The sequence below is a fragment of the Eleutherodactylus coqui genome, chromosome 13 (assembly GCF_035609145.1).
Source record: "Eleutherodactylus coqui strain aEleCoq1 chromosome 13, aEleCoq1.hap1, whole genome shotgun sequence".
NCBI classification, from domain to species: domain Eukaryota; kingdom Metazoa; phylum Chordata; class Amphibia; order Anura; family Eleutherodactylidae; genus Eleutherodactylus; species Eleutherodactylus coqui.
The window spans coordinates 20,685,945-20,700,284 of NC_089849.1; the positions used below are offsets into that span (position 1 = coordinate 20,685,945).

Below are 14,340 nucleotides of genomic sequence, written 5' to 3' on the forward strand. Positions count from 1 at the left end.
CCTTCCCAATGGAAAAATTAGAGTTGAATCCAAGATGGCGGCATTCAAAATGGCCGTCATGTTGATGACATGGCCTAACAGGTTTTCCTCTTCCCCTGCAGTTTGTGTACAATGTCGGATCCCCGTCTGCTACTCCATATGGGTGTCCGCACACTCCTGAGTCACCCCGTACAGGAGCTTCACTGGACGCCGCTCCGGCAAAGCTTCAAAAGTAAGATTTGCAAAACCACCAAAACGGATGAGTTTTAATGAGACTCCTGAAATCAGTGAGTCCGTCACCATACCCTGCAGCCCGGGGACCATACAGGTGCTATTATAGAAGTATCTCTCCTGATATCAGTGAGTCCGTGACCATACCCTGCAGCCCGGGGACCATACAGGTGCTATTATAGAAGTATCTCTCCTGATATCAGTGAGTCCGTCACTGTACCCTGCAGCCCGGGGACCATACAGGTGCTATTATAGAGGTATCTCTCCTGATATCAGTGAGTCCGTGACCGTACCCTGCAGCCCGGGGACCATACAGGTGCTATTATAGAAGTATCTCTCCTGATATCAGTGAGTCCGTCACTGTACCCTGCAGCGCAGGGACCATACAGGTGCTATTATAGAAGTATCTCTCCTGAAATCAGTGAGTCCGTCACTATACCCTGCAGCCCGGGGACCATACAGGTGCTATTATAGAAGTATCTCTCCTGAAATCAGTGAGTCCGTCACTGTACCCTGCAGCCCGGGGACCATACAGGTGCTATAGAAGTATCTCTCCTGAAATCAGCGAGTCCGTCACTATACCCTGCAGCCCGGGGACCATACAGGTGCTATTATAGAAGTATCTCTCCTGATATCAGTGAGTCCATGACCGTACCCTGCAGCCCGGGGACCATACAGGTGCTATTATAGAAGTATCTCTCCTGAAATCAGTGAGTCCATGACCGTACCCTGCAGCCCGGGGACCATACAGGTGCTATTATAGAAGTATCTCTCCTGATATCAGTGAGTCCGTGACCGTACCCTGCAGCCCGGGGACCATACAGGTGCTATTATAGAAGTATCTCTCCTGATATCAGTGAGTCCATGACCGTACCCTGCAGCCCGGGGACCATACAGGTGCTATAGAAGTATCTCTCCTGAAATCAGTGAGTCCGTGACCATACCCTGCAGCGCAGGGACCATACAGGTGCTATTATAGAAGTATCTCTCCTGATATCAGTGAGTCCGTGACCATACCCTGCAGCCCGGGGACCATACAGGTGCTATTATAGAAGTATCTCTCCTGATATCAGTGAGTCCGTCACTGTACCCTGCAGCGCAGGGACCATACAGGTGCTATTATAGAAGTATCTCTCCTGAAATCAGTGAGTCCGTGACCATACCCTGCAGCGCGGGGACCATACAGGTGCTATTATAGAAGTATCTCTCCTGAAATCAGTGAGTCCGTGACCGTACCCTGCAGCCCGGGGACCATACAGGTGCTATTATAGAAGTATCTCTCCTGAAATCAGTGAGTCCGTGACCGTACCCTGCAGCGCGGGGACCATACAGGTGCTATAGAAGTATCTCTCCTGAAATCAGTGAGTCCGTGACCATACCCTGCAGCGCAGGGACCATACAGGTGCTATTATAGAAGTATCTCTCCTGATATCAGTGAGTCCGTGACCATACCCTGCAGCCCGGGGACCATACAGGTGCTATTATAGAAGTATCTCTCCTGAAATCAGTGAGTCCGTGACCATACCCTGCAGCGCGGGGACCATACAGGTGCTATTATAGAAGTATCTCTCCTGATATCAGTGAGTCCGTGACCGTACCCTGCAGCCCGGGGACCATACAGGTGCTATTATAGAAGTATCTCTCCTGATATCTGGGCTGCAGCCCGACAATCAGCAGTACATTACACTCCAGGCAGTCACTAACGCTCGTGTAGTAGCGCCGTAGATGCCGCGGTCGACTCGCTCTAACCGCATGCGGGTCACCACTAGTTTCTGGCCGGCACCTTGAATTGCTAATGAGGCCCAGAGGCTACATGGCAATTAGTGGTGATCCACACATGGTTAGTGCAGATTAACCCCAGAGGGTACGGGAGCTCTAGAGGAGCGGGCGGTGCAGATCATGTGACCCTCCGGTTGTCTCCGTGATGATGTATTCGGGGGGCTGATCAGTGAGCCATATTCCACCACCGCCCATTGAGATATCTTATAGATGCCTTTCATGAAGAGGTGTATCCCATGACAAATTCCCCTTTAAATGGCTCCGGGATGGAGATTGAATTTAACCCCTTCATGTCACAGGGCGTACATTTACATCCTGATGTGCGGGGTTTGTACGGAGTGTCATCCATACGCAGCAGGAGGCGGCTGTCTATTACCGCTAATACTTGTCCGCATCAGACGCGCTCACTTCTGACAGCGGGGATTAAATGCCCCGATTGGCCTTAGGCCTCATGTCCACTAAAAAATACAATCCCCGCAGAATCTGCTGCAGATTTGCTTTAACCCCGGGACGAGCTCCACTGCCCATAGCGATATAGCCCGGAAGATTTCTGCTGGCAATCCCCCGCTTCTGAATTCAAACTCCTGCACTGCTTTGTTTACAGGTTGCCATAGAGACCATCGGCTTCAAGCGGATGGTCTCTGTGGCAGGGAGAGCTGGTGCTTGGCTGTCAGAGGACAGCTAGGTACCAGCTCTTACAGCAGAGATCAGAGAAAACCTCCGATCTCTGCTGTGTTAACCCTTTAAATGCTGCAGTCTATGTGACTGCAGCATGTAAAGAGCTGTCACTGCAGCATGTAAAGGGCTGTCACCATTGGACCCCCGGAATGTGATCAGGGGGTCCTGATGGGTCTCTGTGGAAGTACCCTAAAGGAACAAAAAAAAAAAAATTTTTTTTTTAATTAAAAAACACAAAAAACAAACACTTTACTTTGTAAAAAAAAAATTAAAAATACAAATCACACATGTGGTATCACTGCGTCGTAATGACCCCGAGAAGAAAGTGAGTACATTATTTAACCCCTAATGACACGGCCTTTTTTTTTTCTTTTTTCCTCCCCCCGGTTAAAAAAAATCGTAGCTCCTTTATTTACCATCGACGTCGCTGTATGAGGGCTTGTTGTTTTTTGCGGAACGAGTTGTATTTTTCAATGGCGTTATTAAGAGTACCAAATAATGTACGGAAAAACTTTTTACAAAAATCTAAGTGGAGTAAAATGAAAAAAAAAAAAAACAAAACACGACATTCCGCCATCTTTCGGTGTGTTTTGTTTCTACGGCGCACAAACTGCAACAAAAATGACCTGATAACGTATGTAGTATTTTTGGCTGTAGTACTTTTTGTGTAGTACTTTTTGTGTAGTACTTTGTAGTACTATTTTTTTTCAAAGACATTTAATTTTTTAAAATTATTTTCTGCTGCATCTTCTGCGCGCAATAACTTTTATTTTTCCGTTGACTTACTTGACCAAGGGCTCATTTATTTCCAGGATTTCCTGTAGTTTCCGTTAGTACTAATTCGGAATATATACGACTTTTTAATCGCTTTTTATTTCATTTTTCTGGGACGCAGGGTGACTGAAAAAGTGTATTTGTGGCGTTCTTTATTTATTTATTTCGGACGACGTTCACCGTGCGGGGTAAATAATGCGCTACTTTGATAGATCAGACTTTTACGGACGCGGCAATACCAAATATGTATTTTTCTTTTAGGATTTAGATTTTATTATAGATATGACAAATTAAATTTGCCAAGTTTTAATCCCGGGCAACGCGGGGTATCCCTGCTAGCTTAATAATCACATGCGTGCAGCAACGACGTCTGCCCGTTTGTGTAGGCATAGCTTATGATGTGCCCCCCTCCGCCTCGCCACACGGGGGCGCTCCTGCGCATCACCACAGAGATCTGTCTTGTTCTGCTCCCTAGATACATTTTCAGGATAAAATGTATATTATGTCCTTCCTCAGGATGCAGCCAGCTCCCTGACAAATCATCAAAATCGCTTCTGCGGTTTAGCCGTAAAAAGGTAACAGACAGACGACTTACTTTTGCATTTATAATATTAGTATAGATGAGTGATCAAACGATCGCAAGTTCAAGTCCCGTATGGGAACTAAAAAAAACTAAAAGATTTTTCCTTAGAAAAGATAAAGGATAATAAAAAACCTTCGCCCATTTTTCTAATAAAAAAACAAAAAGTAACATGTGGCACCGCAGCGTCCGTAAAAGTCCGATCTATCAAAGGAACGCATTATTTATCCAACATGGTGAATGTCGTCAGGAAAAAAATATATATACAGGATGTCAGAATTGTATTTTTTGGGTCACCCCGTCTTCAGGAAAGTTATGTTAGAGGCAACATGACTGTGCGACAAGAGGATGGGGCGCTGGGCTGTGCAGGGTGGGCCTACATCAATAAGGTAGGTTACGGGTAGGTCGGATTTTTCTGTGCCGATTTCTCTTCAAAAACCATGGCAGAATTCCGCGGCTCTGGCGGGGGTTTCTGCGCGGCTGCGGCGCTGTCTGACCGCGGATCCACGCAGATATACTTTTCAATGGACAAACCCACATGTGTAATCCGCATCGAGAAGTCACATGGCAGAGATTACCACTGACAATAAACGGATGCGCAAAACATGCGGATTTAGGTGTGGAAGTGTGAACACCGCTCCAGGGCCCGACCGTACGGGCGTATCTTGGCTGTTTTACGTGCAGATTGTTTATGTCCAGAATACGCAGAACGCAGTAAATACGCATTTGATGCGCGAATTACCTTTATGCACCTGCAGGCTATAATGGTGTAAGAAGTCCATGCTGCTAGGATCCGCGTGTGTGAGTGAGCCCCTAGTGTCTGAGGCACTAACTGCATCATAGCTCCGCTGACAGGGGCTGGGCAGCAGCGCTACAGAAGTCGGTATCATACATGATGGTATATTAGGAGTGCGCCCCCCACAGTATACGCTGAATGGCCACTTTATTAGAGACCTCCATCTCGTAGCGTTGGACTCCTTTGGCCTTCAAAAACGCAGCAATTCATTGTGACGTAAATCCCACTGGGTGATGAAATCGTTCTGCAGATATATCGGCCCCTGCGGACAGGAAGCTTCTTGTAGTTGCTGCAGATTAGATGGAGGTGCTGACATGTTCTGACCGGCTGACAGGAAGGGCTCAGCGATTCATGCTGCTTGTGCTAAACTCTGACCTCTTTTCAGCACCATGCAACAGAAGTCTGGATCCATCTGACCAGGAGATGTTTTTCCGCTGCTCAGTGATACCATTTTTATGCTCTTTTGCCCGCTGGAGTCTCGCCTTTCTGTTTCTCTTGGACACAATGGCGCTGGCAGTGGTCGTCTGCTGTTATAGCCCATCCGTGCTAAAGAACGGCGAGTTGTGGGTTCGGACAGGTAAGTTGGAGATCAGATGCTGTATTCAGTTGCAGTATCCTTGGTTGTGCAGCATATGGTCATCAGAACTATTCCTGACATCCTCCTCTGACCCCTTTCAGTTGTTGCCATCATCAGAATCTCCATTCGCTGGATGTTTTTCCCCAATTACGCCATTCTCTGTATACTCTCCACCCCATTACATGAGAAAACCCCACGTGGTTGGCAGTGACATCCTGGCCCCGGCTAGTCTAGCCCCGATGACCCGGCCTCGTTAGAAGTTGCTCCGATCGCTGGATTTTCCCATCTAATGTGGATTCACCCTGAACTGATCCACGGAAAACTTTTCATGTGATTTTATGCCGCACTCCGGGGTCACGGGGAGAATTTCCAGACAGCAAGGCTCCGATCGTGAAATGTTTGGGGTCTCTAATAAAGGGGCCTTTCCATGTAGTTCCATATTGAAACGGTGTCCTTCATCAATAAGAGGGATCTGACAACACAGGAAGGCAGCGCCAGTCCCCTGGCATCGCCCAGGCAGCTGGCATTCTTCCTGCGGTGCAGCAGACTCCGCTCCTAGGATACGAGTCCCTTCCATAATGTATGAGCAGAGGTCCATCAGGTCCACAAGAAGGTGACACTACCTGTTACCTGAGGTGTCCAGTCTGTGCAGTCAGTGGCCTCAATCAGCTGCTATTTCCAAAGGAAGTATTTATTAACATGACTGAACAGCCCCACCCCCGACCACAGGTTGGGTTTGGTATTGCAGCTCAGCCCCAATCACTTCAATGGAAATAAGCTGCAATACCAAACAAAGCCCATAGACAGGTGTGGCGCTGTTCCTGAGACAGAGCCACCGTGTTTCCCTAATCCTCTACAACCTCCTTAAAGGGGAACTGCACTTTTTAAAACTTTTGACTTGCCAGACTAACAGGTCAAACTTTTGTTTAGCAGGGGTCCCGCTGCCGAGACCCTCACTGCTGATGGAACAATGGAGTGCAGCGCTCGCCTAAGCACTGCGCCCCTCTCAGCAGACCTCTTCTATAGACATCTATGTGACCGTCTTCAGCTGCCGAGAGGAGCAGCCCCCTTGTTTCAGCAGCGGGACCCCCAGTGATCAAGTCAAAAGTTTGTACAAAGTGAAGTAACTTTCTGAGTCTTCTGGGAAAGCATTACATGATAGCCAATGAGATGGCTGGGCGTCCGTGGAGGCAGTCCCTTAACAGCAGGAGCGACTCTTTGCCACGGCAACAACAATTAGGGACAGTAGGATCTCCGGGGGTAAGGAGGAGGTTCCCCATATTGGGATGACGCGATCCCAGACGACACTCTGCGGCGGCACAAGGTGTCCTTATGAATGGACTCTGATGACACTTCACTGCAATGAGGATATTGCGGTGTATTATGTAATGAGACAAACAAGAAGACACAGGAAGTGGGGGGGGGGGGGGCATGAAGGAGGCGCGCCGGCGACACTCACAGTCATCCAGATCGTCCTGCAGGTCCACAAAATACAGCGGGATCCCTAAGAGGAAGCAGAGCAGGAAGTCAGTAAGAGAAGAGCAAGAAGGGCCAAATAACCTGAAGCCAAGATAATCCCTCTGCGACTCTCCTGCGTTGTGAGACTACAACTCCCAGCATGCACTGCACATTGTACCGCGCCGTACATCGCTGCCATGCGAGCCTTCCCTCCATGGTAGCTATGATCGGCCCCCGTGAACGGAGGGTTAGTGCGCGACGCCGACTGCCACTCCCTACACTTCTACGGGACGGCTGAGCTCGTCCATCTCTCCCTGTCCCACGGAGCAGCGGTGGCGGGGCGTGTACACCGCTGCTCCGTTCACGTGTAGCATTGGTCTCAGGATTGTTGGGGGTTCCTGCATCCCTATGATGAGAAATTTATCCCCTTTCCTGTGGCTTAGAGGGATTTTCTGGGAGCTGCAGTACCAGACACAGCCACATGGACAAGAGCGGCGCTGTGCAGGTACTGCAGCAGTTGCTTAAAGGGGTTTTCAGGACATAAAGATGTAAAAGGGTTTCAAATGAAGAGAAATTGAATACTCAGCTATCCCAGTGGCTGCCCATCCGGCGCTGCAGCCACACGGACCCGGCAGGACGCAGCGGCGGTCACGTGCCGTTCATTGCACCCTTTTACTGACACGGACGGCGCTGGATATACAGCAGTGACTACAGCGGCGGTCCGTAGCACTGCCGTCTCGCCACCAAGCCGCACGTTGCGCTATTTCACCTTTATTCGCCAGGTCCAGCACTGCCGTTATTTTCGTTTGTGGAGGAACAACACAAATAGCGCAGTGTGGGCGGGGCTTGTGGTGCAAGATGGCGGCCGCTGACAGAAGCAAGCAGAGGTCTTGGGAACATAGTAGGAGGCATCGCAATCCAGTTACAGGGCGACGTCTAACGGGACGCCATCATTGTCCGGCAGACACAAGCGCCGCCTCTCCGGTGTGGGGAATGCGATCCGCTAACCGTGCGGGAGCGGCGGCAGATCCGGGCGGACAACAAGCCGGGAGCTCGCGGCGCTGCGTTCACTTCTATGGGGCTAGGGAAACGGCAGAGCGGCGAACGAGTCACCCGGGGTAACGAGAGACCCCGATGCGTTACATGGGCGCGAGGGCCGGCACGTATTCCTAATATCTCCGGTGGGCGCGCCATAGATGCCCACGTTGAGAAAACCGCTATACGGGGTTTTCCAGGCATTTAACCCCTTGCAGTACACCTGTTTTTTTTTACGTACGCTGAACCCCTCTACGGATTTGCATCGGGGGACTCGCAGACGTCCTATTTTGGTCCGTATTGCGGACTGCGGCAGCGCACTGACGTCATTGCGAGTGAACCAGCGTGATACGTATTTATGTACGACAGCGATGGCGCCTTCTTGCGGGTTTTTTTTTTTTTTTAAATCACACAAAAAATTTGCAATCCGCAAGGAATCCGCGAAAACGCTGCGTATGTCAATGACCGTCGCGGAACATCCATGGGGGGAGGGGCTCTTAGACGGGATTCACACGAGCGGAAGTGTATTTGCGCACGTTTTTGCACGCACGTCGTCATTTTACTACACTTTTTGTGCCACCAGTCGTGCGCAATTTAATGTGCAAAAAAAAACCAAACCCCATAAACCCACGGCGGCGCCATCAGCGATGAAACGGGCAATTAGTTTAATAAGCTGGAGACACACCTCGCCGCGGCGCAGGACAGTAGAGCGCGCTACGCATTTTTTTGTGCTGTGGAATTGCGCACACCAAACCCGCGCCTGTGAACGCACCCAGTTACATCAGTGGGTTCTGATTTTTGCGTATTGCGTGTGCACAGATCCGCTCGTGTGAATCCGGCACATTCGCACGCGGTGGATTTGAGGGCGGATATCCTGTTTACGCCCCAAGGACGCGGCGCGCACACGCGGAACGCCGTCTATGAGCAAAAAATAAAACCTGCCGCGAATGATGCGATTTACGAATAAACGCGGATGTTTACGTCCATCTTGTTTGTGACGTCGGAGTAAATCGGTAACGAGGCGGCCGGACGCGGTTTGTGTCTACAGGGCGGCGCTAACCGAGGCAAAGCCGGAAAAAAAATATGGCGCAAATGGCGAACACCTCAGATGTGAGAGACGTGCGCCGCACTACTATCTGCCCTCCGCGCCGGCGGAACGTGCGAACGCTGACGGGTTTTTCTGTTGCTGCAGAAGTCCATCCGCCGCGAAGAGCCGGCCAGCAGAGGATGATGGGAGTAGTAGTGCGGTACGTATAGCCTGCACCTATAGATCCGCCTATAGGGTCATGCACAGACATCCAGGAGGACTGGCACACCATGCCCTCCCCGCTGCAGGCTGGCACCAGCGCCCTGCCCGGGCACACAGGGCACCAACATCACAATGAAACTTCCCCGGCACAACAATGGGGGACCCGACGGCGCCGCACAGCGCCCCCTGCCGGCACCGCCCGCCGCCTGTCACAGCTCTAATCACCGCTGACACCCGCTGTGGCCATCTATCTGGGGCCCCCAAGCCGTCACTTACCGGCCATCTTGAGGGCTGAGCCGGGAGGTCTGATGCGCGTCCCCGACACTCCTCCTCACCCCTGTAACCAGGGGGAGACGTCAGGGCGGGAGCGCGCACGGAGGCTAGTGACGTGCGCGCCCCCGAGCTCAGCTCTGTGCGCATATTAGCTTTTTACACCCCAGCTCCACACCATTCGCAACCTGATTGGTTGTTTGCATTTACTCATTCACGGTGATTGGGTATTTGAGTTGGCTGATTCACGGTGATTGGTTATTTGGTTTAGCTGATGCACGGCCATTGGTTGTGCGATGTAGGCGCAGTTTACGGCAGTGCTGTGCGGCCTGGTGGATGGAAACCAGGGCATGTTGGGTGTTGTGGTGCACCAAAACCTGAGAGCATGTTAACCCCTTAAGGGCACCGCCTATTTTGGGAGTTTTTTTTATTTTCACTTTTCAAAAGCAGCAGCCGTTTTTTATTCCCATCAATAGGGATTGTCTGTGCAGTGGCCGGGGCTGTCAGTGGAACATTTTTATTTATTTTTTTAGTAATTATAATGTATAACTTATTATTTTCTGAAGAGCAGGATGAAAAAACATCAATTCTGCTAATTGTTTGTTTTTTTACAGCGTTAGACCTAATTCCCACGGGCGGATTTCCGTGGCGTTTCCCCGCAGCTATTGGGATCTATTAAACCTAATCGACAAACGCCCGCATTCACCCGCAGCATGCTCTATTTGCCGCGGGTGTACGCGTGGATGGCTTCCATTGCAGTCAATAGAAGCCGTCCGTCATGCTATCTTCCACTGTAGCACAACGGAAGATAGTGTGAAACTCGTCCCCGCCGGCCGCGTCAGCGATGGGCGTGTCATATGACGCTGCTTGTGCATCACATGACACTGCTGGCGCGGGACGTCGGGCGGCGGATCCAGAGGTAAGTATGGGGGGACGCCGTGACGGACTCTGCTGCGGTATTCAGCTTGTGAGCCCGTCTCGGCCGTGGGCACTAGGCCTAAATCATGCAGCATAAATGACAGTTTCTGCGGATCGGAGCGATTACAATGATGGCAAAATTATAGTTTTTTTTAATGTTTTCCTACTTTAGCACAGAAAAAACCTTTTTGGAGGGGAATCCTTTTTGTCTCATTGCTGCATTCAAAGTCCTGTAATTTGTGGCCGACCGGCGCGCTGCGACGGCTTGTTTTGCGCTAGTTTTTATTGCTGCCGTATCGGGTGACAAGCAGCTTTTTTGAGCACTTTTATTGCACTTTTTTGTTTTGGTGAGATGAATAAATGAAGCATTTTGAACGTCCTGAAGGTTTGCGCGGTTTGTCCCTTTGTGAATAATGTGTACAAACATTATACAAAGAGGGAAAAGTGTGCAAAAAGGGTTTTTTATTACCATTTTTACATTTTTTTAACCATTTTTATTTTTTGGGTCCTTGTGGATCGTCTGTCACTTTATTAATTAATTTCACCAATACGGATCTGTAAAAAAAAAAACACACGACTTGTTTCTTAAAGGGGTTTTCCAGGGAGAATACTACTGCTGAGCTGTCCTCAGGCTGGGTCATCAATAGTTGATCGGCCGGGGTCCGTCACTCGGGACCTCGACCGGTCATGCTGTCAGTGCTGCAAATACACAGAGGTCGGAGTGGAAGCCTACGATGATTCTGATAATACACTGCAGTACGGAAGCACTGTAATGCATTATCAGTTATAGCAATCACAGGCCATGGCAGGCCCAGATACCATTGTCCGGTGTCCAGTTGCCATAGCCACCCATTGGCCCAACGCAATTACATAGCGAAGGGTCGATGACATTGCAGAGGGAGCTGTAGGTCGCAGCATGTAAGGGGGTTAACAGCGGGGATCAGAGTTCTCATCAATCACCACTGTTGCAGGGAGAGGTCGGCTGCCAGTGGCAGCTCGCTCATGCTGTGGTTTGGTGTGAGCCATTGCCATCCACACGATGTAAATCTACGACTTGTTGCGTTAGGGAAAGTCACAGAGGTGAGGGAAAAAACAAAGACATTATTCACAGAAAAAGCCAAAAATACAATACCTGAAGGTCTGCAAAGCAGACAGTCGCCATAGGCACGATCGCCATAAGGCAGGCACAATCGCCATCAGCACAATCGCCGTAGGGCAGGCGCAATGGCCGTAAGCCCTGAAGATATGCAGTTAGCCAGACAATAATGTGGAGGAGCAGCTTGTTCAGTGCAGGCTAATATGCAGTCACCCACTCAACCCAGCCCAGATTGGGGAGGAGCGACTGCATATACTAATAGCCTACACATGTGAACGATACCAAAGATGTCAGCCATAGATGGGTGGTGACCCACCATACAGGATATCAACCCTGGCTGATATGACAGCGGGTTGCCCTGTATCTCTATAGGCTGACATCTTGGGCTCCCCCACCAAGTAGCAAACTACATACAAAAGTACTAATGCATACTAATAAAATGCGGGTGTTAGTACTGCATTTTGGCCAAAACGCATAGGCTGACGGGCCGCGCCGAGGCCACACCGCTTCCGTCAGTACCTACGCTAACTCACGATAAATTACATAAAATCACAGAGGTGAGGGGAAAAACAAAGACATTATTCACAGAAAAAGCCAAAAATACAATACCTGAAGGTCTGCAAAGCAGACATGGTCGCCATAGGCACGATCGCCATAAGGCAGGCACAATCGCCATCGGCGCAATGGCCGTAAGCCTTTTGGCCAAAATGCAGTACCAACACCCGCATTTTATTAGTATGCATTAGTATCTTTGTATGTAGTTTGCTAGTTGGTGGGGGAGCCCAAGATGTCAGCCAGTGTGGCCCACTTTAGAGATACAGGGCAACCCGCTGTTATATCAGCCAGGGTTGATATCCTGTATGGTGGGTCACCACCCATCTATGGCTGACATCTTTGGTATCGTTCACATGTGCAGGCTATTAGTATATGCAGTCACTCCTCCCCAATCTGGGCTGGGTTGAGTGGGTGACTGCATATTAGCCTGCCAGGAACAAGCTGCTCCTCCACCTTATTGTCTGGCTGACTGCATATCTCCAGGGCTTACGGCGATTGTGCCAATGGCGATCGTGCCTATGGCGACCGTGTCTGCTTTGCGGACCTTCAGGCATTGTATTTTTGGCTTTTTCTGTGAATAGTTGCGTTAGGGACAAGCCAGCTGGGACGTAAACCTACAAGACTATAAGAATTCTCACAGTGGGACCCGACCCGAGCCCCACACATAAATAGGGCATGCCGCAATTTTTCTGCGCGTGATTTCACTCAGACAAATCGCGGCCGTCTGCCTAGGATTGCATTTTCTAACGCATGGCAGCTTCCACGGGTGGAAATTCTGCGGGAAATTACGCCGCGGAATTTCTGCCCGTGTGCGGGGGGGCCATACTGTAACTTTTTAAATATTTCTGCTGACATCGGCTTATGGGGTTATGGGCCTGTTGATGGTGCGGCGAGTTGTCATTTTTGTTGATACCATTTTGGGCTACAAATAATGGTTTGTGTAACGGTGGGAACAGGATGGAAAAATTAATTCTGGCATTGTTTTTTTTTTTATAAATGATCTTTTTTTTTCTGCTGGTCGGTACAATTGCGATGATAACAAAATGATATATATGTTTAGATTTTTCCACTTTTTCCCAATAGAAACTCTTTTCTTTATTCCATACATGCCACAATCAACATTGATTCCAAGGTGTAAGGGGTTAATGCTGGAGATGGGCGTTCGGAGGTCCATAACTCTTCCCTTTTTCCATGGACGGAGCTCTGTGAGAGTTCGTTTTTTGTGTGACAAGCTACAGTTTTTATTGGCAGCATTTTGGGGTACATAAAGCTTTTTCTTCACTTTTACTAATTTCAATGATCAAAATCAACTATGCAGGATAAATGGTGTGGTCGAATTATTACTGTACAGGTCGTTACGGATATGATGATACCATTGACGAGTTTGTTTTTCTTTAGTTTTTATTATACAAACAGGGAAAAGTGTGTAAAAAAAAAAAAAAAAAGTTTTTTTTTAACGTTTTTTTTACACTATTTTTATGTCCCTGTAGGGGACCTGAATCATAAAAGCTAAGACTGATATGATAATGCATTGCAGTACCTCTGTACTGCAATGCATTATCACTTACAATAGAGATCATAGGCCATGGCAGGCCTGGACACTTGTGTCTAGTGGCCAGTTGCCATCAGCCTTCCCTTTCCTCTGTGAACACATCGATCCCCGCAGTTACAGTGGGAGGCTGGCTATCAGTCCTGTGACATTAAGGGGTTAAAGTCATGGAGTGGTTTAAAGCAATCAATGAAGCATAACTCACCTATTCATTCCAGCGGTGACGGTCTGGTGCTGCAGTGGTGACATCACCATCCACTCATTTGACTGCTGAGGTCAGTAATGGTCTGCCACAGTCACGTGGATAGTCAATGACAATCACCTCTGCAGCACTAGAAACAGGTAGACATTGCTGGAAGAGTGGTAGAATGAACAGGTGATTTATGATCGCTGGCTTTAGTTACAAGGGTTTGCTGGGACTAAGATACACTATGTTGACAAAGGTATTGGGACGCACAGAGAAGGTGATGAAACTTTTTAGTATAGAGTTGGGCGCCTTTGGCCCCAATAACTGCAGTAACTCTCCCAGGCCACTTTCCACCGAATTCCCATAGAGGTGTGGAGGGATTTTCCTCCATTTCTTGAGGATCGGTTTTCAGTGATGCATGGATGCAACGTTCAAGTTCATCCTAAAGATGCTTGATGGGATTAAGATATGGATTTTGGACTGTCCAATGAAGTTTGCAGACATTCTGCTCCTCAAACCAAACTTCAACACTCCGTGCCATATGACATGGTGCTTGCTCATGTTGGTAGAGATACGGAGCTGTACAAAGTATTGCCACAGGGTAGGTGATACCATATTGTCCAGAATGT

General features: G+C 49.0%; 1 protein-coding gene across 4 annotated transcripts in view; it reads right to left on the bottom strand.

Annotated features, from left to right (window-relative positions):
- LOC136587949 (serine/threonine-protein phosphatase 4 regulatory subunit 1-like) overlaps window positions 1–9,518 on the bottom strand; it is a 53,531-nt gene extending 44,013 nt beyond the window's left edge. For all 4 annotated transcript variants that reach the window (XR_010787520.1, XR_010787519.1, XM_066586803.1 and 1 more), the window contains exons 1-2: window positions 9,413–9,518; window positions 6,854–6,898 (exon numbers count right to left, since the gene is read on the bottom strand). Coding sequence is in view for 2 of the 4 variants with exons in the window: in XM_066586803.1 (XP_066442900.1) it covers window positions 6,854–6,898; window positions 9,413–9,419 (52 nt within the window). In the remaining 2 variants the exon portion in view is untranslated. The remainder of the gene's footprint in view (window positions 1–6,853; window positions 6,899–9,412) is intronic.
- Between the last annotated feature and the right edge of the window lie 4,822 nt (window positions 9,519–14,340).